The 26,411-nt window shown below is 37.5% G+C and overlaps 1 protein-coding gene across 1 annotated transcript; it reads left to right on the plus strand.

Annotated features, from left to right (window-relative positions):
• LOC114655634 (solute carrier family 13 member 2-like) lies at window positions 1–25,638 on the plus strand. Its single transcript, XM_028806759.2, has 12 exons — window positions 1–193; window positions 4,825–4,953; window positions 7,249–7,385; window positions 9,976–10,196; window positions 11,309–11,498; window positions 11,608–11,730; window positions 11,842–12,057; window positions 12,712–12,803; window positions 18,646–18,773; window positions 19,101–19,262; window positions 21,555–21,692; window positions 23,234–25,638. Exons 1-12 carry the CDS (start codon window positions 92–94, stop codon window positions 23,369–23,371), a joined length of 1,776 nt encoding a protein of 591 aa, XP_028662592.1. The 5' UTR covers window positions 1–91; the 3' UTR covers window positions 23,372–25,638.
• Window positions 25,639–26,411: the final 773 nt, after the last annotated feature.

A 26,411-nucleotide genomic window follows, 5' to 3' on the forward strand; every position in this document is an offset into this window, starting at 1 on the left:
CTGACGTTATTTATTTTCCCAAGCCACACTCGATTTTTATCTTATTTATTTTCTCATATATTTACTATTACTTTAACTAAACTCTGCAAGAATGAATTTATTCTTGAAATGGATTTGGGTGAATAAGAACTATCTGATCATGTTCCTCACTCCGCTTTTGCTCTTACCGCTGCCAGTTGTCATTCCTTCTAAGGTAAGATATGACAGGACAGACAGCCGGATGTCAACAGCGTCTCTCCTTTTAGGGATCTTTTCAATTTCTCTGTTTTAATTGCACGTCTCTGGGCTGGACTACTTTGTGAAAAATATAGAAATGCTAAGATTTAGACAAAGTTGTAACCAGTTATCTGGTCTCTGGAATCTGAAGATAAACCTCTTTGCAGTTTTACTGTATCTTTTGAAGTATTGGGATTTAGCAGAAGAAAATGCCTTTTCATTGATGAACATAAAAATTTGTGGATGTTTAATGTCTGTGTACTTTTTCTAGAAAATATGACATTTATCACTATTATGTTCTCTATAGAAAAATGTACATTTACATTCAATTCTGTCCTCTGTCCATATCTGCAGTGTCTTACTGTCATGTTATGATCTTTATTTACATAAATCATTATGTTACACTATAAAACATATAGTCTCAGGTCTAGCCTTACATTAATTTGTGGATACCAGTCACTGCTTAAATGACAAGATTGTACAGATCGTCTTAAAGTATGGTTATCAACAAAGAATGCACCTACGTATAATGAAAAATCAGAATTGTGTGCCTGACACTGTAAACCCAGCCTGACTATTCGCCACTCACTCCCCATTTTTCTAGTAATCTGGATTTACAGACTTCATATTAGTACTCATCCACAAGCCTTGAGATGCATGAACTTTACATGTTGAACTGAAGATTTATAACTATGCCTACACAGCAACAAACGAAATCTAAGCAAATAAAAAGCTTTTTTTTTGTTTTCCTTATTATAAGATTTATTGACTTATTACGAGATTATTTACTTTATTTTAAGAAATCTTGTCAAGTAAGTTTTGCTAACCCCATTAGCAGATATTTTTGCTAAATAAAATAATGTAATGTTCCATTCAAATAGATAAACCATAGGCACCACATTTATACACCCCATCCCTACCTGAACCTGAAACATTATTAGCAGAAGTCAAAAGAAATAGATAGATAGATAGATAGATAGATAGATAGATAGATAGATAGATAGATAGATAGATAGATAGATAGATAGATGAAAGGCACTATATGATAGATAGATAGAGATAGATAGATAGATAGATAGATAGATAGATATGAAAGGCACTATATGATAGATAGAATAGATAGATAGATAGATAGATAGATAGATAGATAGATAGATAGATAGATAGATAGATAGATATGAAAGGCACTATATGATGATAGATAGATAGATAGATAGATAGATAGATAGATAGATAGATAGATAGATAGTAGATAGATAGATACTTTATTAACCCCCGGGGAAATTCACAAGTTTTTGAAATGCAAGTCTTGCTAATTGATTTTACCTTATGATCAAATCATTTGATCAACCAAATTACTTCTGATTCACACTTCTGGAAAGGTTCAGAAAATATGTCAATGAATTTGACTCAATGCAGGGGTCTCTCCAGTTACCAAGTCTCAGTCCAGCTGAGCATCTGTGTCATGATGTGTAACAAGCTATCCACCAGCACCTAATTTTGAATATAGTACCCATGGAATGCATTGGAGGCAACATGGGCAACACCCCGGGCCTGTGCTTAGTAAACTTTATTAACTTTTTCGAATCCCAGTTAACCACGAACTGCTCTTTGTAAACCCTGAGTGAAAGTACTTTCTATGAAAAGGCTTACATAAAATCAAGATTTACTGAATGTCTGTTTAAAGCTGATAGATTAATATCAACAACAGTTTATTTTGTTAGGCTACCAGCAAACTACTAGTCCCCCTACATAAATAATAAAAATAGAGAAAGCATGAGGAAGAATATAGAACTAGCAAAAATATTTGTGGATGGGGGAGAACATTTTAACATAACATGATAACGCACACAATATATTAAACTAGCCACAGTACCTGTCAAAGACCGACAATAGGATAATAAAAAAAATATTTGCTATTTCTTGCCCCTCTGTGTACTCTCAGCGCCTTTCCTCAGTGTCTCTTAACCAGTGTCTCCCACTCTGAAATGCGTTCCCATAAAGCCTGGTTCTCAGACTCTGTCATTATTTTTCGAAGTGCCTTTCTCATCTCCTGTCCGGTTTTATACTTTCTGTCTTTGAAGGCGACTCTTTGTGCATGTCTCACTTGCACTTGCCTCTTTCGTCGTGTCACAAAAGCCAATCTGACCAATCAGTTTGATTTTTGGGGATTGGACTCACAGGCCTCAGTGTTTTTTATATTGCAGATAAAGAAGAAGAGTCAAAGTAGGAAAAAAATACAACCACACACAACAAACCAAAAAAATATCAATAAATTATCATTGGAGGATTAACTGGCATTGAGACATGGATGTGTCAGTTGACCAAGTGTCACCATTCAGATAAAAGTTGCGCATTACAGGGAGTTTTGTGGTGTAGGAAGGCTCCGATCATCCAGCTGGCCTAAGGTTATAAGTATGAGCAGACTCTTAGGTTAAGTGAGTGCAGCTTTAGCTCACTATGAGACACTGCTTACTTTGTATGCATTAGTTGAAATTCAAGAAAGCACTAAGTTTGCAGGTTAAAAATTTAATGAAGTAGTGAAATGGGTGGCAAACCAAGTGAGTAAACAGCTAAGCTGTGCCAACCTTTAACAAAAGCAGTAGCCTTGCCTTTCATTTACTGAATAAAAGCAAACTATTGCTGTATAAATAAACTGAAACTTAACATTGGACTATTTCCCTGCCAGATTGTGTTTTTTTAACCTCATTTTCATGTTTTCTGCATCAGTATCACCAGGTAGGCAATAAAAACAGTAATAATAAATATAAAATAGGAGGTGCTGGCCTGCAAGAAATATACCCTGAGAAGGACTGGCTGGACGAGACATTAGGGGAAATTAGCTATTAGCCATCTGCACAAGACTGATGAGTGGAATAATCTTGACTCCTTTACCAGATGTATTATGTGTTAAGCTAGGCAGCTAATGAGTTAGCCCTGTGATCCTTCACTAGAATGCTGGGTGTAAATGTCAGCTGTTGTCTGTTTGCTCAGACTCCTTTCTTCAGATATTCCTGTTTCCCAATACATTCCAAAGGTCAGGACGGCTAACAGCTATAAGATGGCCAAGTGTGACCGAGTGTACCCTCGAATGGACTTCAGTCACATTCCAAATATGATTCCTTCCTTGTGCCTAATACATGCCAAGACTACAATACTATAAAAGAATCCATGTTAAAAAAGACTAAATGTCTGTGTATCTGTGTGTCCATCTGGTGGCTACGTCTCTGTCCTTCAGTCATATGTCACATCGCAAACATCAGTTGTAACAAAATGCACTGCATTTGTCATTTCTTCTGGCAGCACATCACAAACATTAACACTGCTTTTACAGATCCCATACCAAATGGCAAATAACAGAGACATATGCATTGCATTTGTCATTCCAACAGATAGCGCATCACAAGCATTTGCGGTAATGCATTTTATTCCTATAAATATTTGTAGTGCACCATCTGTTAGAATGATAAATGCAATACATTTATTACTATATGCATTACAACATACATTCAAATAGATGGAGCACTGTAAACATTAATGCTGCGATTTACGTTGATTATTTAGACTTCAACCCACCTTGCACAGCTGGTGTATACCAATGAGGTACCAAACTTGAACTTGAAATTCCCACTTTAAATGTGGTATGTAAAGAGAACAAAAAAATGTGGGCATTCATCTCTTGTTCAAAAGTATATTTGAGATCCAGATATTTGTTTTCTTTTGACGGAAAGAAGTCACTGACTTTCTAATTCCAGCGAAGCTTTTCTAGGCAGCTGTGTCAACAATACCTTTTCAGCTGCACAATTGCAACCAGGTTTTCACAATATTTACTTAGTTCCAGTGACTAACAATATTCTAGAAATCAATTTAAGTTGATATGTTTAAAATTGTCAGCAGCATCCTAAACAGGTCTGAGAAAACACAGCTTCAGTTGACGTGTTTTGTACAGTGGCAACATATGAATGAAACCCAATCTGCTTTTATCTATGAGAGTATTTTTCATTCTTCTTTTTTTCCATTACGTTTCCTGACAGAATGATGGGGTCCCTGAAGTACCCTGATGTTATTATTTAGAGACCTACAAACAATTTAATTTCCAGCCTTCTCATTTGACAAGAGTGTTGAACAGATGCAATTAAAATGGCAGAATGTGCATTGCTTTTTGTTTTAATGGTCAGATATGGATTTACACGAGAGGCCTCACTAATGCAGTGCAACTCCCACGTTTCCCCTGCTTCTCCATTCCCATTGAGTCAGTAGACTTGATGGCTCTCAGAAAGTCTTGTGATTTCAAGGGAGCTTTTAAATATACAATTTTGGTGTTCTATATGCAAGCCCATTACGGTGCACTGCCACCACTGTCACTCAGATAGGTCATAGGAGATCTTCAGCTCAGAACAGTAAGTCACAGTATGTGTCCAGTCCAAAGTATGATGCCTGATCATAGGTGAGTAATGATCAGCAAAGTGCGCTATGGATCAAACAGATCTCTTTTACAATATGAATTGAACGGTAGCTCTTTCTTGAGTGAGTAACATTGTGTTGAGGATTTACTGCTTTGAATCCTTGATTTGCAATCTGTTTAATACTTTAACATTTATATTACAGGAGGCAGGTTGTGCATTTGTCATTGGCTTGATGGCAATCTTCTGGTGCACTGAGGCTCTACCACTGGCTATCACTGCACTGATACCAGCAGTGCTCTTCCCAATGATGAAGATCATGGATTCTGATGCGGTGAGGAATAAAGGTTAAGGAACAAAGAAGGTTTCAACAGGGGGTGAGGGCACATAGCTTAATTTAGAGGAGGACAAGCTCCTATGATGGAATAAGTATATTTAGAGAATCAAGTAGTGACAATGACTTCTAAGTGATTGGTAGTCTTTTACCCAGTGAGAGATTAGAGGTTTAAACTGATAAATAATGCAGATGCATTTAATTCTCAAAGTTTCTGTAGTGCAAGTATCTGAAGCACAGTCACTAACTATGGAATCACAAGGAGATGATGTGCCAGCACTCATTATAAAATATAATTCTAGAATGCATTCAGCTACCACCATGCTTCAAGCAGAGTACACAACAATAGCAAAGAAAAGACAATGCATCCAACTGCCGATTCACTATTTGATGCAGTCTGCTAACTTCATCTGTCATTCCACACTTTTCATTTATTAGCTACAGTACATCCAACTCCTACCTGTCCCCCACCATATCCTAGCACTTTATTTCTTCATTTCTAGATTTTGCCATGACATCTAATACATCTGCTTGTTTCTGGATATTAAGTGTAACTTGTCTCTTCTTCGGCCAGAAATAATTTAAGATGACAGGACTTCAATCTAAACACAAGAAGAACAATAATATTTTATGCATGTACGAAATTCAACTTTTTAAGTTTCTATGCTACTAGAGGGTTGTGCCCCCTGCTCGCTTTGCTCCCTCACCCTCTCCCTCCAGCCTGGGGGTGCACTACACAGCAGGCACTTTGCGTCTCTGCCACTCGCGTTGTGAAGGGGGTGCTGAACGCACGCTAAGGAGTTGCGGTTGGATCAGCTGCTGGCTTGTTGCTACTGCTGCTGCCGAGCTGCGTGTTCTGCTTGTCGCATTGCGTGTCGATCATTTAAAAGCCTGTACAGCAGCTGTCCTTTTGTCTCACTGCCCTGTCACAATCACGTATTGTGTCCTTCCAAGCCTTCCAAGATTTTTTTTATAATAGATATTATTTGGAAATTATCTTTTCTATTTTTAAGATAAGTGTATAGCTGCCAAGTTAACAAATGCTTTGAACATTTACACGTTTCTAACTGGCCAGTCATGTTCCACCAAACGGTCACACTCACACAATATGAAGACATTTCAAATTACATTATTGTAATTACAATGGGTCATTGTAAAGGTTCAAACCCTAACATCTGTTCAGTGTTTGACTCTAAATATGACACTTTATTAGAGTATTCTCAAATTGTGTAAAATACGAGCCTCTGCTGCCTTACAGCTACAGAGACTTGGGTTCAATATGACATCCTTGCCTGTGTCTGTGGGGAGTTTAAATTTCTTCTTCGTGTCTGCATGGGTTTTCCTTCAGAGCTGCACTTTGTGATACTGGGATAAGCTCCAACAACCTGAAACATTGAAATGGATAAGTGAGTACAGACATTTGGAGAGACGGGTTTATACAGGGCCAACAGCAGTGCTCCTCACAGCTACACAACACTGTGTTCAAATCACTTTCTTCTTACTATTCGTATGGACTTCACACAATCTGCCTGTCTCTGCTTGAATTTATTTGCGGGTACTTCAATCCCCCATACCATCACACCCCTCTGGCGACCCTAAAGTGGCCCAAAATAAGTGAGTAAGTGTGTGTGCACCCTATAATGAACTGGTGCTCTGTCCAGGGAGTGTTATCTGTCTTACAGCACCATGTCTCCACAACACCCTGAAATTAATAAGCAGCTTTGAAAAGGGATGGATGTAAAGATTGAACTGTGCAATTAATGTTGTCTTGGCTCACCATGGAAGGAGCTACAGTATATAAAGCATGGGCAGTTATTTACTTTTATGTAACAAGACCTTAACAAAGACTTCTTTTGGTTTTAATTGCACTTATAAAGCATTAATAAAGTGTTTTTTCATCTGTGTGCAGTTTAGTAATTTAACAGCCCTGGGTATTCTGGTATGTAACATCAGGAGAAATATGTCTCACTTAAATCTCACCTCTGACCATTCTAAAGTGAAGTTATTTTAGTAGGCCACATTGCAGAGATGAATAACCACTTTACTGATGCTTTGTAAGTGTTATGGAGACCCAAAGAATTGTCTGTTAAGGTCTTGTTACATAACAGTAAATGAGTAATAGTTGCATTTTTGCAGTACCTAATAAACTAAAGTGTTTGCGTATAATAATGATTGATGGATAACGAGTCAAACCACCTGAAAGAAATTTAGCCACACTTTAAGTCTGGTGGAATTTTGTTATCAAAATGTTTCTTCATTTTACCCAAAATGCTCATCTGCTTCTTCCATTTGCAGGTGTGCAACCAGTACCTAAAGGACTCCAACATGCTGTTTGTGGGAGGTTTGCTCATTGCACTTGCTGTTGAGCAATGGAACCTGCATAAGCGCATTGCCCTCCGAGTCCTTCTCATCGTTGGAGTCAAGCCAGCTCTGTAAGAGAGTTAATACTTTGGGACAATTTTGTCATAGAGCTCTACATATTGTCACCTTAAGCACATGTGCTACACTTTCACAGACAGCACCTTCCTCTTCTTTCATTGTCTGTTGTCCTACTGTGCAAATTTCTCTAATAGCTCCACCGGCTTTCTTTGACATTCATTTAAGGATAATTTAGTCCACCATCTTGACAAATCATCAGAATCCCATTAGGTTGTGATGTTAAACTTGGCTGCAGGTTTTCACTCTAATCCGGTTTCTTCATTAAAAAAAATCATTGCTGTCTAGAAAATATTGATGTTATTTAGTTTGATGGCTTCTTAGTATTTTTATTCTTCTGCGTTAGTTTTTATGTTACAGATATTCCATTTCTGATAGTGTTATTAGTGAGAAGTCAAGCAAAATGACACCTTTTATTGGCTAACTAAAAAGATTACAACATGCAAGGCCCCTTCTTCAGGCAAAATGTAATCAGAAGAAGAAGGGGCCTGCATTGCCTCGAAAGCTTGCATATTGTAATCTTTTTAGTCAGCCAATAAAAGGACATTTTGCTTGACTTCTCACTACATTCATAATGGCTAACATGGTACAACACCTGAGTAACTGAGAGTGTTATTGAAATTATTTATGGAGACCTTAGAACTTTTCTCTCTCTTATTTTTTTAATGTTTTATTTAAGCAGACAAATACAGTTAGAAAGGAGATAAACTTTAGTTGCTTCAACATTACCTCCCTTGTGATTTTCATCTCATTATGAATTCAGATGATTCTCTGTGAGTTTTGCTTATTTTTAAAAAAAATGACACAATTAAGTGTTCTAAGTCATAAAATGCAAAAGTACTAAAACGAAGGCAAAAACCTGCAGCCACTGAGTCCTTGCAGGAGCTAAAGTTTGACATCCCCACTCCAGATTCCCCAGTTTTGTTTACATATATTGACATCATTTTCTTGACATTGAGTGACGCTGGTACATCACAGAAGAATGAAATGCAAGGCAGGAGCCGCTTCTGGACAGTTTGCTAGTCTGTTGCAGGGCACATACACCCACACTTGGCTTGTTTAGAATTCCCAGTTAACCCAAGCTGCACGTTATTATGTAGTAGACAGCTGGGAAATTGGATTTTTTTACTGAATTTTATTAAAGTGTAGGCAAGCCAATGTACACAGGAAAACAACACTGTAACATTACATATTACATAATCACACAACAATGAGATTATTTCTATTTATAAATGTTACCCAAAGCATTAATTAAAGGGAAAGTTAATACATGGAAGTTACATAAAACAGTGAACCGTGAACTAAAAGAGAAAACTCTTCATTAATGGAAATTGGCTTTTAAAAATGAAAACATTTTTAAAAATTAAACTGAAGTCCAGGAGATAAACACAAACCCTTTAGAATAATAAAAGGGACCACCACAAACCAGAAGCCAGAAAAGTCTTTTAAGAACAAGCAACAAACCCAAAAATCTAGTTCAAATTAACAAAGCCATAAGATCATAAGTGTACCTAAAGATTCCTTTCCTTGACTATAATTAATTTTGAGAACAAACCACTTTGATTTTAGGTTTATTCAAATGTTGGATGCCTTACAAGGGGCACCATGATCTTAAATAGGCTTTACATGTTAAAGTCATAATGCAACCTCACCTTCAGATCACATGCTTGGCAACAGTCGACACTGTCATAAACATCATGGCCACAGTCATGAAACAAAGTCACAAAATAGCATGAAACAGCAAAATGGCATTGCGTAAAAAATAGCAGAACATAATAAAGAAGATCAATATAAATAAAACTTTTAGCCGTTTGTTTGTCTGTATGTTTGTTTTTCGCCAATCACACAAAAACAGCTGACCTATTTTCTTAATAATTTGTACTTCAGCTTGTAATGATAATAAGTACATAAAGTACAGTACATAATGAACATATTGGAAAAAAAACTGATCATGACAATCAGGATGTTAAATGAAAGCCCAAGAAAATCATGACATACAACAAGAACATAAAAGTTAGGCAGATCGTTAGTAGGCCAGGATCTGAGCCCAGTACTCCCAGTGTAAACCTCAGCATCATCATGTTACGAAGTATAAAATCCTTCATTTTAAATTCTTTGCACATATAAAAAAAAAGATGTGAATGAGGAAAGGAGACAGATTTCATGAGAATATTCAAATGGTATTGGGAGGCTTTACGTAAAAGGTTGTTTTAATAAAAATTGTAAATGTTTTTCTTTGTATAAAACTGTCAAGGGAAATACTCTTGGCTGTTATTTGGTTTGGTACTCATAATATACTGTATGACAGCCTGAATCATTTGTTAAATGATTTTCATTTTCTAGCACTGGACTCATTGCAGATTGTGTGTAGTTTGAATGTCTTCCCCAAGTCCATGTGGATTAATTCCAGTTTCTCCACTTACTGTTTGCCATATTGATATTTAATTAATTTACTCTATATATGGAGATATTGGATATTTTCATTTATGGTTGAACTGTCTGGTACATTGCTCAATAGTTTTTGAAAAAAAATGTAACGCAAAAACCACTCTTAGACTGAGATGTTATACATTTTTCTGCCTACAGGCTGATGATGGGATTTATGGGAACCACAGCCTTCCTGTCTATGTGGATCAGCAACACAGCCACTACCGCTATGATGGTGCCCATTGCTCAAGCAGTGCTGGAGCAGCTGAGTAACAGCGAGGCTGAGGCACAGGCCGATTGTGAAGGTGCCCATCAGAACCCAGGATATGAGCCCGAGACAATGACAGAGAAACCAAAACTGGAGTTGACAGACAATGGCAGTAAGTTTCACTCACCTCTGGAAATATTTAAACCTGGAAAATTTTTTCTGTATCTAAATGAAAAAGAAAAGTAACAGGTAAAGAGATAAGACTGTTTTTAGCTTTTTTCTTCAGTTAAGTGCTCTCATAGGGTACTTGCATTTTATAGATCCAGTTACTGGGAACTGGGGTATGGGCAGTATTGCCTTCATGGCAGGAATCTGTATTGGAGAGGATGCTAGTCCTCATACAGTGCACTCATCAATCCTGGGACAAATTTTAAAATTGATAGTTAATTAAATCTGTTTGTATTTTGGAAGTTAGAAAACAAGAATTTGGAGAAAACCCAGGTGGGCAAGAACTGAATGTGCAAAGTGCACAGCAGCTGAAACTAAGCTTCCAATTGCATTCAGGTTAGAGCTATGAGGCAGCACTACACCGTCGTTCTGACCCCAGTTAAATATCTAACTGTCTATCCAAATATTTACTGTACCATTCATGAGTTTCTGAACACTAAATCCATTTCAGGGTTCCCGGAAGCAAAGCCTACCAGCGTCTCACACACAAGGCACAAAGTATACTTAGGTAAAATGGCGGTTCATCACAGCAGACCTAAAATAGTATATGTATAATATAGTGTCGGCAACCAATCTAATATTCATGTCGTCATGATGTGGAAAATAAAGTGCAGAACACAAAGAAAAAGTCTACATAGAAAGGGGAGAAGATTCAAACTGCACGGACCAGGCCATAACCTCTGTGGCATTCTGCTGCCCCTCCAACTCAGTATAAAGTGATTTAAATGAATCTAAATGAACTAGATGCTTTAATAAACAAAAATTTTCACTATAACGTTGTGCCATTTTAGTTATTTAGTAATAGTCCTTTTTTACCAAACAGTTCAAAAATAAGACCACGTAATACCTTTCAGATGTTTCCATGTCGCTGTTCATGAATTTTAGTTCCATAAAGTCTACACAATGTCTTCTCACTAATAACGTCTTACAGGGTTTTACTACAAATGGGCCTTAAAAAAAAACAGAAAAGCAAGAAAGAGTTTGCTTCGTTATTTCACAAAATTAAGAGAAGAAATTTTAAAAATAAAACCATGATGGTTTTTCTTTATTCTGAAGGCAATGGTCACATCTTCCAAGTGGAAGAGGGAACAGGACCTGTAACCAACAGTTCATCAGCTCTGAGGAATAAGTACACCGAGCTGTCTAAGGGGATGAGTCTCTGTGTGTGCTACGCAGCCAGCATAGGGGGAACGGCAACGCTGACAGGGAGCACTACCAATCTCATTCTAAAGGGACAAGTAGATGAGTGAGTAGTCGGCCAGTGGTGGCTCTTTTTATGAGTAGCTTGTTGAAGATTAATTATACATCATAATAATTGATCTTCCTTTTTCAAATTCAATTTTATCTTTATACAGTCTCTTTAAAAATAACAATGATGTGGTCAACTTTGCTACCTGGTTTGCCTTTTCCTTTCCCAACATGATTCTCATGCTGTTTCTAGCCTGGTTCTGGCTACAGTGGATGTACATGGGCTTCAAGTAAGGATGCTAAGCACTTTTGAAAATATAACTACCTACTGCTAGTTGAGTATTACGCAGTTGCTCTACTTTCCAATTCCTCACCATCAACAATTTGTGTCCAATCTCTAGTTTCAAGGAGACATTTGGCTGTGGAAAGGAACGCACAGAAAGGGACAGGAAGGCCTACAATGTGATTAAGGAGGAGCACAATAAGTTGGGCAGGATGACATTTGCTGAGATAGGCGTTCTTATTATCTTTATTGTGCTGGTCCTGCTCTGGTTCACTCGGGATCCTGGCTTCATGAAGGGCTGGGCCACAGATCTCTTCAAGGTAGAAAACAAACAGTGAGTGTTTCTTTCATTTTCAAATAATGTTTAGGTGTTCAAAATATTTGTTGGACATGCCATCTTTAAAATACTCTGAATGGTCAGTTTGTTAGGTACTGCCCTCCACATGTGTCTGTCCAACCATCTGCAGGTCTGCCCATCCATTTGTTAAGTGTTATGACAGACTCTAATGCAAAATGTGTTTCATATACAATTTTTTACAAAAAACGTATTTCCAGCTTCTTCTCTTCAACTGGCAAACCTCTCCCTGTTTCTCACTACATAAAAACATGAGAAGCAACAGCTGATCAAGAGCAAAATTATTTTTACTCTTCAGTGCAATTAATTTCCATTAATCACATCTTTATTTAAAACACTAAAATGACATACTCATTTACAAATTTAAAAGAAAATTCAAAATAACAAACAATAAAACACAAAAGAACTACTCAACATTTAGGCAGACATAAACAAATCTATAAAAAATAACTTTGAGTGAACCTTCCAGAACCACATGGAACACATTCAACCAATCAGATCACCAACTCCAAAAGCTGCAAATTTGTCTTTTAAAGAAAGGCTGAGTAGGGCTCCCTGCCCTTACCTAACTATGCACAAACCTATTAATGGGACCTGGCTGAATAAATGACATGCTCTTTATATTTGTTGCAGGTATGTCACAGATGGGACTGTTGCCATCTTCATGGGCATGGTCCTGTTTTTTGTGCCATCTGAACTTCCACGTTTCGTCTGCTGTGAAAGAGGTAAAGTTATGATTTCATTTGATGAGGCACACCATTGAAAACTGACTCGCTCGTTTTACACACCTGACCTAGAAACCTGAGCAACTCTTAATTGGTGCTCTTTTGCTTGAGTAGTGACAGTGATCTGAAGATCAGCAGCACTGTCTGAAGTCCTGGGTTTGAGCCTGGAATTTGAATGTCTGTTCTTTGGAGAAAAGCAGGCTTTCCCAATATTTTCAAATGAACATGGGGACAAGTCTTCATGCAGAGGTCAGGAAAATGCAGTTGATTTGATTTGTAAACCTACAGTACACTGATCCAGTGTTAACGTGACAGAATGCATGCACCTGACTGGAGAGTCCTGCACTGTGCCTGTTGCAGCTGGTCTTGCTTGTCTCTGCCTTGACATCCCCAGAGAAAGAACCAGAAGACTATATGAAAACAAAAGCAGGCCACTCACAACAATACAGCTAGTGAGATATACCCTTAACTACCTCTAGCCCTGGGTTTGTGCTTTTGAACATCTACTGTACCATCCATCCGACTTTCTTCCTTCATAATTTTAAACACTTTTACCTGGCTTCCTCTTAATTTCTATTTCCTTAAAATTAAAGGTTTCAGTTCATTCAGTCTCTACATACAGAACATACTGTATCTGCTGTCCTTGACTGAGTTCTGCAACTTTTCTTTAGACCCTGTACTGTATTACTATTACTGTATATCCTTCTTGCAACAGAAGATAAATACTTTACAAAACATTATCAAATGAGGCTTCACAGGTGCGTTATAGACCTTAAGCATTATCCCTATTTACTCGCAATTGTATAATGCACAATATAACCCAACATTCTACACGCCTCCCTATTCACTTTCTTCCACTATATGGTAATGGACAAGGACAAGTCCATAATCACACAGCAGCCCTTCACACCTACAGAGACAGGCACATACACAGCTTTACTATAGGAAAAGCTAAGCTGCAGGACTGCACTGTACAATGCGACCCAGTAAAGCAGAAATCTCAAGTGGTGTGCAGGTTGGAATGAGCTGACAGTGTGAAAAGTGAAACATGATAAAAAAAAACGTATTATCTAAGTTTGTGATCCAGAGAATTAGTCAATAATAGTGAGGCAGATGGTCAAACACAAAAAGAAAACATGAAACAAAGACAAAGTCCAAACATCAGTGCCAAAAAAGGTTGAAGTCTGAAGGAAATGCAAATATCTGCATCTCAAAATCACTACAAGAGGCTTCTACAAAGGCAAGAATCATAATGCTTGACTGAAGAGCTTCCATCGAACTCCCTCTTTTTATTTTTTCTTACCCCCAAATCATGTGGCTGATACCTGATTACTATTGCACTGCGATAAATACTAATAAGGGAGTTTTAGGGGCAAATTGTAGACCAAAGTAGTAATGAGCCAAATGACAATAACATCTCTCAAATCTTTGTCATAAGGTTTACTTTCTGAATGAAGACATTATTGTGTAATTATACTGTATTCATATTTTTAATTTCTCTGATTATAATGTTAAATTGATTTACATTGAATTTTATTGGACCCATACCCAACCTAGTCTTCATCTTATTTAAGACTAGGGGGCTTTGCCCCTGCCCACTTCGCTTGCCAACCCTGTTTCCCCCCCATCCCCACCACCAGCGTTATGCGCCGTTCTGAAGAGGGGGGCTGAACGCACCCCAAGGAGACGCTGCCGCTTCTCCGAAACCCCTCTTAAACAATGATACAATGGGAAATAAATAACAGATGTTTTTTTTTACCTCTTCTTTGCTCAATCATCTGCATGGCTTGCTACTGCTCCTGTGCCATGTGATCTGCATTTCGTGCGGCGCTTCAAACATTTAAAAGCCTGTACAGCAGCTGTCCTTTTGTCTCATTGCCTTGTCTCTCTTCTCCCCCAGACATCCTCAAACACTATTCGATCTCTTTTCGCTGTTATGTTATTTCACCAAGTAATATTTTCTGTTTGTTTGCGCTAATGCAATCTTTACTCTCATTTTTTTGAGACTTTTGAATTTTTCTACTTCCATTATCTCTAACCTGCTCTGCATGTGTATCACAGGACTTGCTTCCAAAGGTTGTAAGTATGATATGATTTGACCGTCTCGCGGGACGTGAATGTGTCTCTCTGTCTCTTTTCAAAAGATCACGTATCGTTGCAGGAAAAAAGTCTCGTATTGTCCCAAGTTTTTTTTTATAATAGAGAGACTATTAATTGGGATTTTGCTGATTGTAAAGCTAGCAACACATTACATGACTCCTAGTCAGAATGGATGTCAAAACTTGCAGACTGCAATTACTGATCTTGTCACCTGAGAATGTCAAATTATATGACATAAATAACTGTGAATGGCAAATCACACAACTCAGTGAACACTTTCCAGCACAGTTTCACATTTCCAAAGACCTGTGGTTTTTTGCAAATACTTTATGGTACTGGTGATTTCAACTGCAATCTTGGCCCTTTTATTTCTGTCGTGGCATGTAAAACACAAGACATCAGACAGACTGGCCCCTGTTCTGTTTGTTAGGTTTTACAACTATGCTTCCCCCTGTTTAAACTAGCTATATTGCATAAGTTGTCCTTCCAGGAGAGTACTCATTGGTTGTCAGTTTTCGCGTAGGCAGAGCTCAGCCCTATTAAGTTAAGGCAAAACTAGATATGTTTGTTTCAGCTGGGACAAGTCACAGACTAGTCGAACTGACTCGCGGCAGATATAAAACTACATGAATGGTGGTCACTTGAGTGCGCAGTGACTGACCCCAACTTGCTAAGATTACGCAAAATCATATAGTATGACAAGGCCTTAAGCTGTTTGCTGACACATTTGATTAATTATGTATGGAATATGAAGAATTACAGTTTCCACACAGATTCCTGAAGATGAACAACTTAAGAGTGCTCATTGTCCATTTGCTCTCATGTCAACACTAACAAGCTACAGGATATTAGAATTGGTTTAAGTAGGTAGAGTCTACTGGCGATTTAAGACATCAGCTGCCATCCCATGCTACAGCTCAGTCCCTTTTCTCTGCAAAAAGACCAAGCCAGCAATGTTCTGCAGAAACTCATTTATGTCAACTGCCGTCAGACAGTAATGCTTACATAGTCAGCAGGGTCTTATCCTTGTCTAATCTTGATAATGTATTATTGAGCTTGTTCATTTTCAAAGATTGCAGTTCAATCTCAAGGAAAGATATGCTATCAGTAATTATATCAGAGGGCAGTGCCGATCAGTCAAAATAAGAAGTGAGTGCTTGAGGGCCTTTGAAAGACATCTGCCTTTTATGTTTCAAGTAAGAGTCTTCTTGAATATCATAGCTGCAGGAACATCAAGCCAAATGTTTTACCCTTACCTTGAGTCGTCCAGTACAGTAGAACAGGGAGGTCCTGAATTTGAACATAAGGGATTTCAGGCTCAGGCAAATAGGCTGCTAGATTTGGATCCTGGTGTAATCAAAGGAAGGTTTCATTTCTAAATGATATTCTTTCTTAATAAGGTTTTATGGCTAGCTATATCCAAGATTGATACAAAGGTTCAAAAATGTGTTGTGCTTGAGTTCCTTTTCATCATTCCAGTAAATGAGTCTCTTTTGAACACCCAGAAAATAGAAAGTATCCATTGGGATTTTTTAAGGGAAAATCTGGGAGATGAAAAAGCAAAGGAGAAAGATGAAGACATTGTCAAGTTCTGAACCAGAAATCAAAGAGCCAAGCCATCAAAAACAGAACCAGCGAACAAAAGTCATAGAATAAACAAAGCAAAACCTCAGACTCGCTGTACATTCTTAGCCCTCACTAACACTAATTCTTGTTATTGAAAATCTGTTTTGGGTACCTCCAGCTTAAATGGACAATGTTGTGAAACCCCACTATAATTTTGCGAGGAAAAAAAAATAGACAAGAGATACAAAGATACTGGATAAAGCAAGAAGAGTAGTAAGGAGCATGCAAAGATTGAAACTAGAAGGACAACACAACCAACTGATAAGGTAAAGGGGCTAAAGAAAATATTAAGCAAAACAATTTGCAGTAACTGGGAGCCATAATCCATTTGCAGACTGCGCCCCATTAGGTTTCAGACCAAATAGTAAGGAATTACAAATAAAGGGTAAAGGAAACAAAGATATGACAAAAAGAGAAAGACCGGAGCCACGGACAACTCTCAAACAAAACCACATGCAGTCCATGCAGATCAGAAGCATAATAATGTTTAACTTACTTAATGCCTCACATGTACTCTGGAATTCTAAGTGTTACCCTTCCTGGTTTAAGAAAAATAAAATACCAAACTACAGTAAAGGAAGGTGTTATGGTTCGAGTGCCCTTCTATAGCGAAGAGGGTGGGGGGGAGGACTCCAAAGTCAGGTCATTCTTTTCTTGCTTGCCTAGAATAGGCCTCACCCCAACAAGTCTCACAATCCAGCACCACAGGGAGGCTTCGGCCTACTAGGCAGAAAATGAGGAACTGGCTTTCAAAGTTTCAAGCAATATTTTAAATGTTCCAAAAATCTAAAATGCACAAAAATATACAATTCTAGGGAAAGGCATCATTAAAACAAGGACAAAGCTGATGCAGAATCTTTATCAATGCAATGACTTATTTGGAAATAACAAAAAGAACAAAAATGATGAAAAGGCGATCCTTGCTGAACAAGCCCCAATACACAATCCAAATATCAAAAACCATGATCAGAAGCAAATATCCCGATAAACAGGAACATCCAGTACTCACTCAAAAGAACTTCAATGGACCACTGAAAGATAAAGGCTGAGGATGGTCCTTCAACAGTGACATCAAGTTGGATCTGACTTTTGGGGCTCCAACCACAAAGTACAAAAAACATAACACAACAAACCATTACACATAGATATTAAATAAACCGTTTTAAAGGGACAGAACATAATTAATAAATAATAGATAAAACAATGAGAAATAACACAGAAATATGAAACATAATGATTCAAAGTTAATAGAAACAACAGAAAATAATTACAAGACAGAGAATAAATCCTGGCTGTAATATTATACAGGGTGTCCATAAAGTCCGTGTGCAATTTAAAATAGTTGTAACTTTGTAAGTATATGTGATAGAAAGAATCTGTAAAAAGGATTAGAAAGAAGAAACACTTACATTTTTTATTGTTCTTGTTAATTTTCAACATGTCCACCATCATTACTAATACAAAGGGTATTACGATTCTGTAGTTCTCGGAAAACGTTTTCAAGCTGATTTTCAGGAATACCAGCAATCACATCAGTTATCCAAGCTTGCAAGTCTTCTAAAGATCGAGGTTTGGTTGAATAAACATTAGCTTTCACATGTCCCCATAAAATGAAATCCAGTGGAGTCAAATCTGGCGAATGTGGAGGCCAAGAAAATGGTCCACCTCTTCTAATCCATCTGTTAGAGAATTTCTCATGTAGAAACTGTCTAACATTCAAAGCAAAGTGACAAGGAGCACCATCGTGTTGAAACACTGTATTCTCTATCAGTCCTAATTGTTCAAGTTGAGGAATACATTTTTGCAGCATTTCTAAATAGCTATCACCATTAACAACACCCCCTTCAAAAAAGAATGGCCCTATGACTTGATTTTTTCCCAAAGCACACCACACATTAACTTTGGGAGAATCTCTTTCATGTTCAGCAGACTCGTGTGGATTTTCAGTTCCCCAAATAAGGCAAAAATAAAACTTCTAAAGACAAAAACAACTAGATACATCAAGCTTTCTAATCCTTTTTACGAATTCTTTCTATCGCATATACTTAACAAAGTTACAACACGGACCCTGTATAATAGCAGGCTACTCAGGACCACTTTCCTTTATGTCTTGTAGATCAGAGCCAGAGGGAAACTTTCAAGGCTCCAAAGGCCTTAATGACTTGGGATGTCGTTCATGAAAAGATGCCCTGGAATATTGTCCTGCTTCTAGGAGGTGGCTTTGCTCTGGCAAAAGGAAGTGAGGTAAGATGCTAAATGCAGCCAAAACAAAAAAGCAGTGGAAAGAAACTGTCATTCACCATGTACAAAAGCATTTCACTGCAACAATGCAACACATACATTTGTATTCTTGTGTGTAACTGTCATGATTTTCAATGAAAGCTGACTAAATCTTCATTTACACTCTTCTTCTTTCGGCTGCTTCCGTTAGGGGTTGACACAGCGGAACATCTTTTTCCATATTGGCCATGTAGGAATTCCTCTAAAATAAACAACACCTGACCTCTCACCGGTGATCTTGTAACAATTTGTCCACTAGGGCTCATGACTCTCCTTTTCTTTCCCCATTAGGAATCTGGCTTATCTGGATGGCTGGGTCAGAAGCTAACACCTTTACAGGAAATCCCAGCCCCGGCCACTGCTCTTATCATCTGCCTACTTGTGGCCTTATTTACGGAGTGCTCCAGCAATGTCGCCACCACCACACTCTTCTTGCCTATCCTGGCATCAATGGTGAGGATTGATTTTATATTCTTGTTTTCTGAGACATGCTGTAGGAGCCATTTGTTAGTTAGTTAGGTTACGTTAAATTAATACAGATATTTTCCTAGTTATGTTAAAATGTTTGCCTATATATTAGTACATAGTTAATAGAAGGTTCTATTATAACTCCTACAAGCTAATTTGTAAATGGAATATTCTAGTGCTGAATTATTTGTGACTCTGATTGATTCATTTAGTTTACAACAACAACAATAATATTTATTTATATACCACATTTTCATACAAATGATGTAGCTCAAAGTGCTTTACAGGATGAAACAAGAGAAAAAAAAATATATAAAAAATAGAATTAGGGAACACTAACAGAAAAGGGAGAACAGAAAAAACAAAAAAACTCCAGATGGCTAGAGAAAAAAAAAGAAATCTGCTGGGGTTCCAAGGCCACGAGACCACCCAGCCCCCTCTAGGCATTCTACCTAACATGAATGATCTCAATCAGTCCTCATAGTTTTCAGGCTTCACATGGAAGAACTTGATGATGACAGTCATGTGGACCTCTGGCCTTTAATCTAGCAATGTAGGGACAGCACATTGCTTTGATCGGGTGGTGACGGTGCAGATCGCCACCACAGAAAACCGGAAAAAGAACAGCAGAGAAAGTTGGGGTTAGTACGGATTTCGGAGCCACCATGAATGATAATGATAATTAAATGCATATACAGAATATCAGGATTAAACTAAGATGAAACTATGAGAAAGCCATGTTAAAATAATGGGTTTTTTAGCAGTTTTTTAAAAGTGCTCCACCATATTAGCCTGGCGATTTTCTATTGGCAGGCTATTCCAGATTTGAGGTGCATAACAGCAGAAGGCTGCCTCACCACTTCTTTTAAGTTTAGCTCCTGGAATTATAAGAAGACCCTCATTTGAAGGTCTAAAGTTACGATTTGGAGTGTAAAGTGAAGGACATTCTGAAATATAGGATGGAGCAGGATTATTTAAGGCTTTATAAACCATAAGCAGTATTTTAAAGTCAATTCTAAATGACACAGGTAACCAATGTAGTGACATCAAAACTGGAAAGATGTGCTCAGATTTTCTTTTCCTAGTTAAGATTCTGGCAGCTGCATTTTGCACTAGTTTCAATCGATTGATGTCTTTTTTGGGTGGTCCTGAGAGGAGTGCGTTACAGCAGTCTAGCCGACTGAAAACAAAAGCGTGAACTAATTTCTCAGCATCTTGCAATCTTATAAGAGGTCTAACTTTTGCTATGTTTCTCAAGTGAAAAAATGCTGTCCTAGTAATCTGATTAATATGATTTAAAATTCAGGTCAGAGTCAACAGTTACCCCTAAACTCTTTACCTCTGTCTTGACTTTTAATCCTAATGCATCAAGTTTATTTTTAATACCCTCATTTTATCCATTTTTGCCAATCACTAAAATTTCTGTTTTCTCCTTATTTAGTTTGAGAAAATTACTACTCTTCCATTCAGAAACACAAATAAGACATTGGGACAGTGAACCAAGAGAGTGTTGGTCATCAGGCGCTATTGATAAGTACAGTTGTGTGTCATCAGCATAGCTATGGTAGCTCATGTTATGCCCCGAGATAATCTGACTTAATGGAAGCATGTAAATCGAAAAGAGTAGTGGACCCAGGATAGATCCTTGTGGACACAAGGGCACAATCAAATAAGCATACCCAAATAAAAGTATTATTTCTACTACATTCTTGTCTTTAAATGTCTCTTAAGTTCAGCTCTTATTCTTTTATGCAACACTGTGTATGTGACAACTGACAAGTCTTCCTGTGCACATGACACATAGTCACCTCTTAACCAACTAAGACATTTTTCTGTTTGCCCAACCATTGCATTAGTCTCTTCATGCTGTTTCAAAAACAAATGCTTATATATTTTTTTTAATGTGCACTGCAAACCAAAACACTTCATGCACAATAACTATGTTACCTTTTGATGTTCCCTTTATTCTCACACATTATACATTTGACTCATGTTGGATTCTACCTTGCCATCTCAGTAGATGCGTAATTTTGGGATCCTGGAAAAGACACAGCTACACTTATCATTTTCAGGCCTCTGTGTAATCTTGTCTGTCTGGAGTTGTTTCTGTAATACACTACGGTACGTTTTTCCAGATTCAAATTAATTTTAATGTGGCCACTTCTGTAATCTAAAAAAACATGAGCACACATCAGTACTGCACTGTCTGCTATTAGTTGATACTGGCATTGATTAAAAGATGCAAAGGTAGATTAACAATTTTATTTGTTCTTGCAGGCCCAAGCCATTAACCTCAATCCTTTGTACGTCATGCTCCCGTGCACACTCTGTGCATCCATGGCTTTCATGCTTCCCGTGGCTACACCTCCAAATGCAATTGCCTTCTCCTATAAAAACCTTAAAGTCATTGATATGGTAAGTAAACCTCCCACTACTAATAGATTTTCAGAAAAGTTAAGAGGCCCTGCTCCACGTAATGCAATTTGCAAAACCTGGTACCTCCAGAGGAGCAACATCATCAAGCAAATTGAGGAGTTAAACTGAGTGATCTGGGAGTGGGTAAACTTGCAGACTGTGGTGATCTAACAGATAAGGAAATGGGCAGAAAACGTCAGCATTCATGGATGGTATCAATTATGAAGAGCGCTATATTAAAAAGAAGAATTATATGGGAATAGCCTTAAACAGAATTGAATTGCCATCAACTGAAACAACCTAATGTTTAACCTTTAACAGATTCGGAGGGATATCTAAAGTTTTTGATGGCCCCTCAAGTTAGTCAATGCTGACAACTCCTGACCATGAACTAAAACAGATGGTTCAGGAACTTCTAAAATTGACCCAAAATACTAAAGTGTGTTTACAAAATGTGCCCTAATTTCTCCATTATTACAATACTCAAACCCCTTGATTCCTGATTTCAGAGAAGTGGTTTTTGTCTTGTTCTTTCTATTCTTTCTATTGTTCTTTTTATTGTCAACCCCTGTCATTTTCTAAAAGCCTGAATCTCTAAAACCAAGGCTTCATTGAATATGGTGGAATAAGTGTCTGATGATTAATTTGCTGTCCTTGTATTTCATGTTTAGATTCTAAAGCAGTATGGAGCTTAGCTGTCCCATCTTGGGACTCCACATTGATGCAGCCCACATTTTTACACAGACTGTGTAAATACTGTATTAATACAAACTAATAACACTAGGTTTTTTGGGTTGTGTCCACAAACATGGACAACTAAGAAGTGCACAATGCCAATCTTTATACCTCTTACCAGGTGTAGTCATGCACTGTACACTTCCAGTTGAACTCACCTAACAAAACCAAAACAATGTTTGACACAAAGCATCAATACCAAAACAAAATGGCACAACGGGAGAATGTAGCTGATTTTTAAGATAAGAAAAACTGCTCACACTCTTTGTGAAGTTTCTGTGTTCTCTCTGTGTGTGGACTTTTCCGTAGGTACTCCATACGACTGAGTGTGAGTTTGTGAATGTGCCCTGGCTCCCCATCAAGGACTGGTTCTTGTCAGGAATTATAAACGTACTTAAATAACATCCAACCTTTTCTGTCATTTTTTATTATTCTCATCCTCAAGTGTTAAGAGTGTGCAATGTGGCAACATTGTGAGGTAATGGTGTAATTTTGCAATTTGTGTTTTTAATTACTCTCTCTCTGTTTGTTTTTCTCACCTTCCTGGGTATGTGCTTTTGTTTGGTTTTCTTTGAGTGAATAATTTCTTTGTGAATAAGCACACTTAGAGGTACATCTTTCAATGCAGCATATATTTTATCATATGTGTTAAATATCCTAGTACCTATTCACACTCCTTGTTTTTCATTCAAAAGCCAAAGCAAAAACAGTCTAGCCATTAGTAACACAGAAATCGGGATAGAAAATGGCCTGTTTTCTGCTGCCCTGTATAAGTAAACACTAACATTTTCATTCCTTTTCTCTAGGTAAAGGCTGGATCTATGTTGAATATCATTGGCGTGTTATGTATTAACTTGGCACTCAACACATGGGGCATGGCTTTGTTCCACTTGGACACATTTCCAGAATGGGCAAAAATCAACTCCACATCTCCAAACCCCTAACAACAGACCTCTACAACATGGCAGACACAAATGAAGGAAAAACCAATGGAAGTCCACATTTTAGCACTATGTCCAAAGGTTTCTCTAATCTCAGTGTACTGGGGCAGAGGCATGCCTCCTTTAAATCTGAGAAGAGATGGTTTGAGAGTTTCATGTAGAACTGAACATTCAAAATCAGTTGGAGCAGCTCACACCAAACTATTTCTATACAGAGGTATAGAGCTGCCATGCATATGTCATGGTGTTTAGTCTCAAAAATGTCATCTTTCTTTTTATATACATTTTAAATGTATTTTTAGTTTGGCTAAGCACAACCAATGAACACCTTTTATGTACTTTTTAATGGCACTAATAATATATTTTGTACATATCGAATCTGGGCCCGCAGAACTGGAAAGCACTGCTAGTCCTGGCGAAAGCACAGAATGAGAAGTGCCAGTGGGAAGCATTGCTGAGTGTAATGGATTTCATTGATGCCTTTAGCCATTTAACATCATTATGAAATGGTTCATTCACTGTCAGATTTGTGTAATTCTGTAAGAGGTCTTACCATTACTGCTTATACAACCACAGTTTTTGAGAACAGTAGCAGTGACAATCTCAGTCCCCCGTCCTTTTAGTCAGACTTGAATCCACAAGGTGCATTCGATTGTAGAAGGGTATTTCCTTATTAAGGCAGGTCATTGAGGCTCATAGTTATCCTTAACTCTTTAAATATGCTGGACGTCGCTCTTGAATATTTGAACGCCACAATGTTTGCAAATATCCTGACAAAACAGTTGCAACATAGTAAAACTCTAAAGTGAAAGCCTCCAGTCACTAAATTTAGGTGTGAATAGAATAGTTCAAACTAAAAACTTGAAGTCATTGTCCACTTCTTGAGTGGATGCAGTTTTCTACTTTCTTTTCAGAGTTAATGAATATAAATGCATGAGATTTAGAGTCTTAGTAGCTTAGACGTGAAAGTCTTAAATATTTTAAAATGGAAGGTTTTTAAATTAATGTAACACAATAATCCCTGACAAACAGGTAATGGGAGCTCAAACCTGTGATAAAGAATTATTGATTTCCACTTTTTCACAGCCATAATATTTCAGAGTCTTAATTATATGACAGTAAAATAATGACAAACTCGGCTTTTGTTGTTTGAGTGAATGTCTTAGTCAAGTAGTGATTTGTTCAAATGGATATCGGTGTAAAGCTCTCTCTTCCTATTGCTTTTGTATTACAATTCCTAGCCTGTTGGAGACCACACTTATAGTGTGACTGCGAGTAGACAAACAGGAATGAAGTGAGCAGAGCACATCCATTCTTGAACTTGAACAGAAGAAAATACACCCATTAGGTTTAAGTATAGAAGTGAAATGGAATAAATAATAATTCATTACATTTATATAGCGCTTTTCTCAATACTCAAAGCACTATCCACACAGGGAGGAACCGGGAAGCGAACCCACAATCTTCCACAGTCTCCTTACTGCAAAGCAGCAGCACTACCACTGCGCCACCTGTGAGGACATAAACTATATGATGAAATTCAATAACAATTCAACTATCCAGCTTTTCATCTTTTTAACTAGTTGTCCCACCCTACCTCGCTTTCATTATCTTCTACAATGCTACATAAATTCTATTTACAGGAAGATGTATGTGTGTTGGCCTTTTTGTAACACTGGCTTTGAAAACGTTTTATTAGTCCTTCTGCACTTTAGGAGAAATATGAGAGTGGGCATTTTAGGGGCATGTATATTTTTATTGGCTTAAAAGTATAATTTATGAATCAGTAAGCGAGGTACAGGTCAATGCTAAGTGCTGTATTGGTGAATCTTAATAATATTTATAGAGTAATCTGTAAAATCCATTTAATAAGGTAAGTATAATTGAGAGCTTAGGTTGGATTAAGTGATGTGCATGCAGGACTGGTCCTAGACCTTCACATCTTTACAGCTGCAAAGTGGGCACAGTTTTATAACCAAAAATGATGTCTTCTGCTAAAAGCTGTCTGTCTAATGCTGCCTACTGAAACAAGAGAAAAAAAAACAGTGAAATGCCTGAGTAAAGTCAAAAGAAATGGGTTGTGCTAAAACACAAATAACAAACAAAGTCATTTTAACTTTAGATGTACAATATTTGTTCCTTCAGAAAGAAACAAAACATGTAATGGACCCCACAATATGAACTTCTCATCTGTATTTAATAGTAAATACTCTACTGTACATATTTAACTTATTGGAAAATGCTGGAATAAAACAGTGCTGTAAATTTAATCCAGAGCTTTTAAATGTTTATATATCATTTACAGTTTATCCACTTTGACCATCAGAAGGACAATGGATAAATTGATTTACCATATGCCACAAAGCCCCTTTGTGTAATAAAGCGTTCCTTAATTTTGTATTCTTTTAACTGCTTCTGCAGGGAGGTCCCCCTCAGACAGACTGACAATAAAACAGCAGAACGTTAGGGAACTGGGAAATGTCTACCAGGAAACACTGGAAAAACTCTGCCGTTTCATATACACAGCACAGCCGCGCTTACTGCAGTTTATATTCTAGAAAATAAATACAGTGTCCATGACACCACAGAATTGTCGCCTCATACAAAGTGTTATGCACAAAAACGATAAAGCAGCAATAAGAAAAGGAAAGAAAACCTGCTCTTTGACCAGGACATCTCATACAAATCCTTGCATTCAATGTCTGCTGAGATGACTTCTCCACTTTATAACCTTTCAAATACCACAAACCACTCATCTCCTTCACCTGTTTTGGCAAATACTAGCACTATACGTGGACTCAATGTTCAAACTGGCATCAGAAGAAAAAAATTAAAAATAGAGAGAGCAACATTACCTACAACAGTGAGTCTCAAATTCAGTCCTGGAGGACCCCTGTAGCTGAAGGTTTTTGTCCAAACCAGTTTCACAATCACTGCGTCATCTTCCTGTAATTAATGTAATTGTTTAATTAACTGATCTTTTATTTTTCTTATTCTGCATTCAGAAAAACAAAGTTGTATGAGGTATAATACATTTTCCCAG

The sequence above is a fragment of the Erpetoichthys calabaricus genome, chromosome 8, assembly GCF_900747795.2.
Source record: "Erpetoichthys calabaricus chromosome 8, fErpCal1.3, whole genome shotgun sequence".
Classification (NCBI taxonomy): Eukaryota; Metazoa; Chordata; class Cladistia; order Polypteriformes; family Polypteridae; genus Erpetoichthys; species Erpetoichthys calabaricus.

What these genes read in the sequence shown, in the direction of transcription:
- LOC114655634 (XM_028806759.2), top strand. Translation starts at nt 92, where the DNA reads ATGAATTTATTCTTGAAATGGATTTGGGTGAATAAGAACTATCTGATC. An exon ending in CTCTGGCAAAAGGAAGTGAG is followed by an intron (nt 18,774 to 19,100) that starts GTAAGATGCTAA and finishes TTTCCCCATTAG; the next exon opens with GAATCTGGCTTATCTGGATG. An exon ending in ACCTTAAAGTCATTGATATG is followed by an intron (nt 21,693 to 23,233) that starts GTAAGTAAACCT and finishes CCTTTTCTCTAG; the next exon opens with GTAAAGGCTGGATCTATGTT.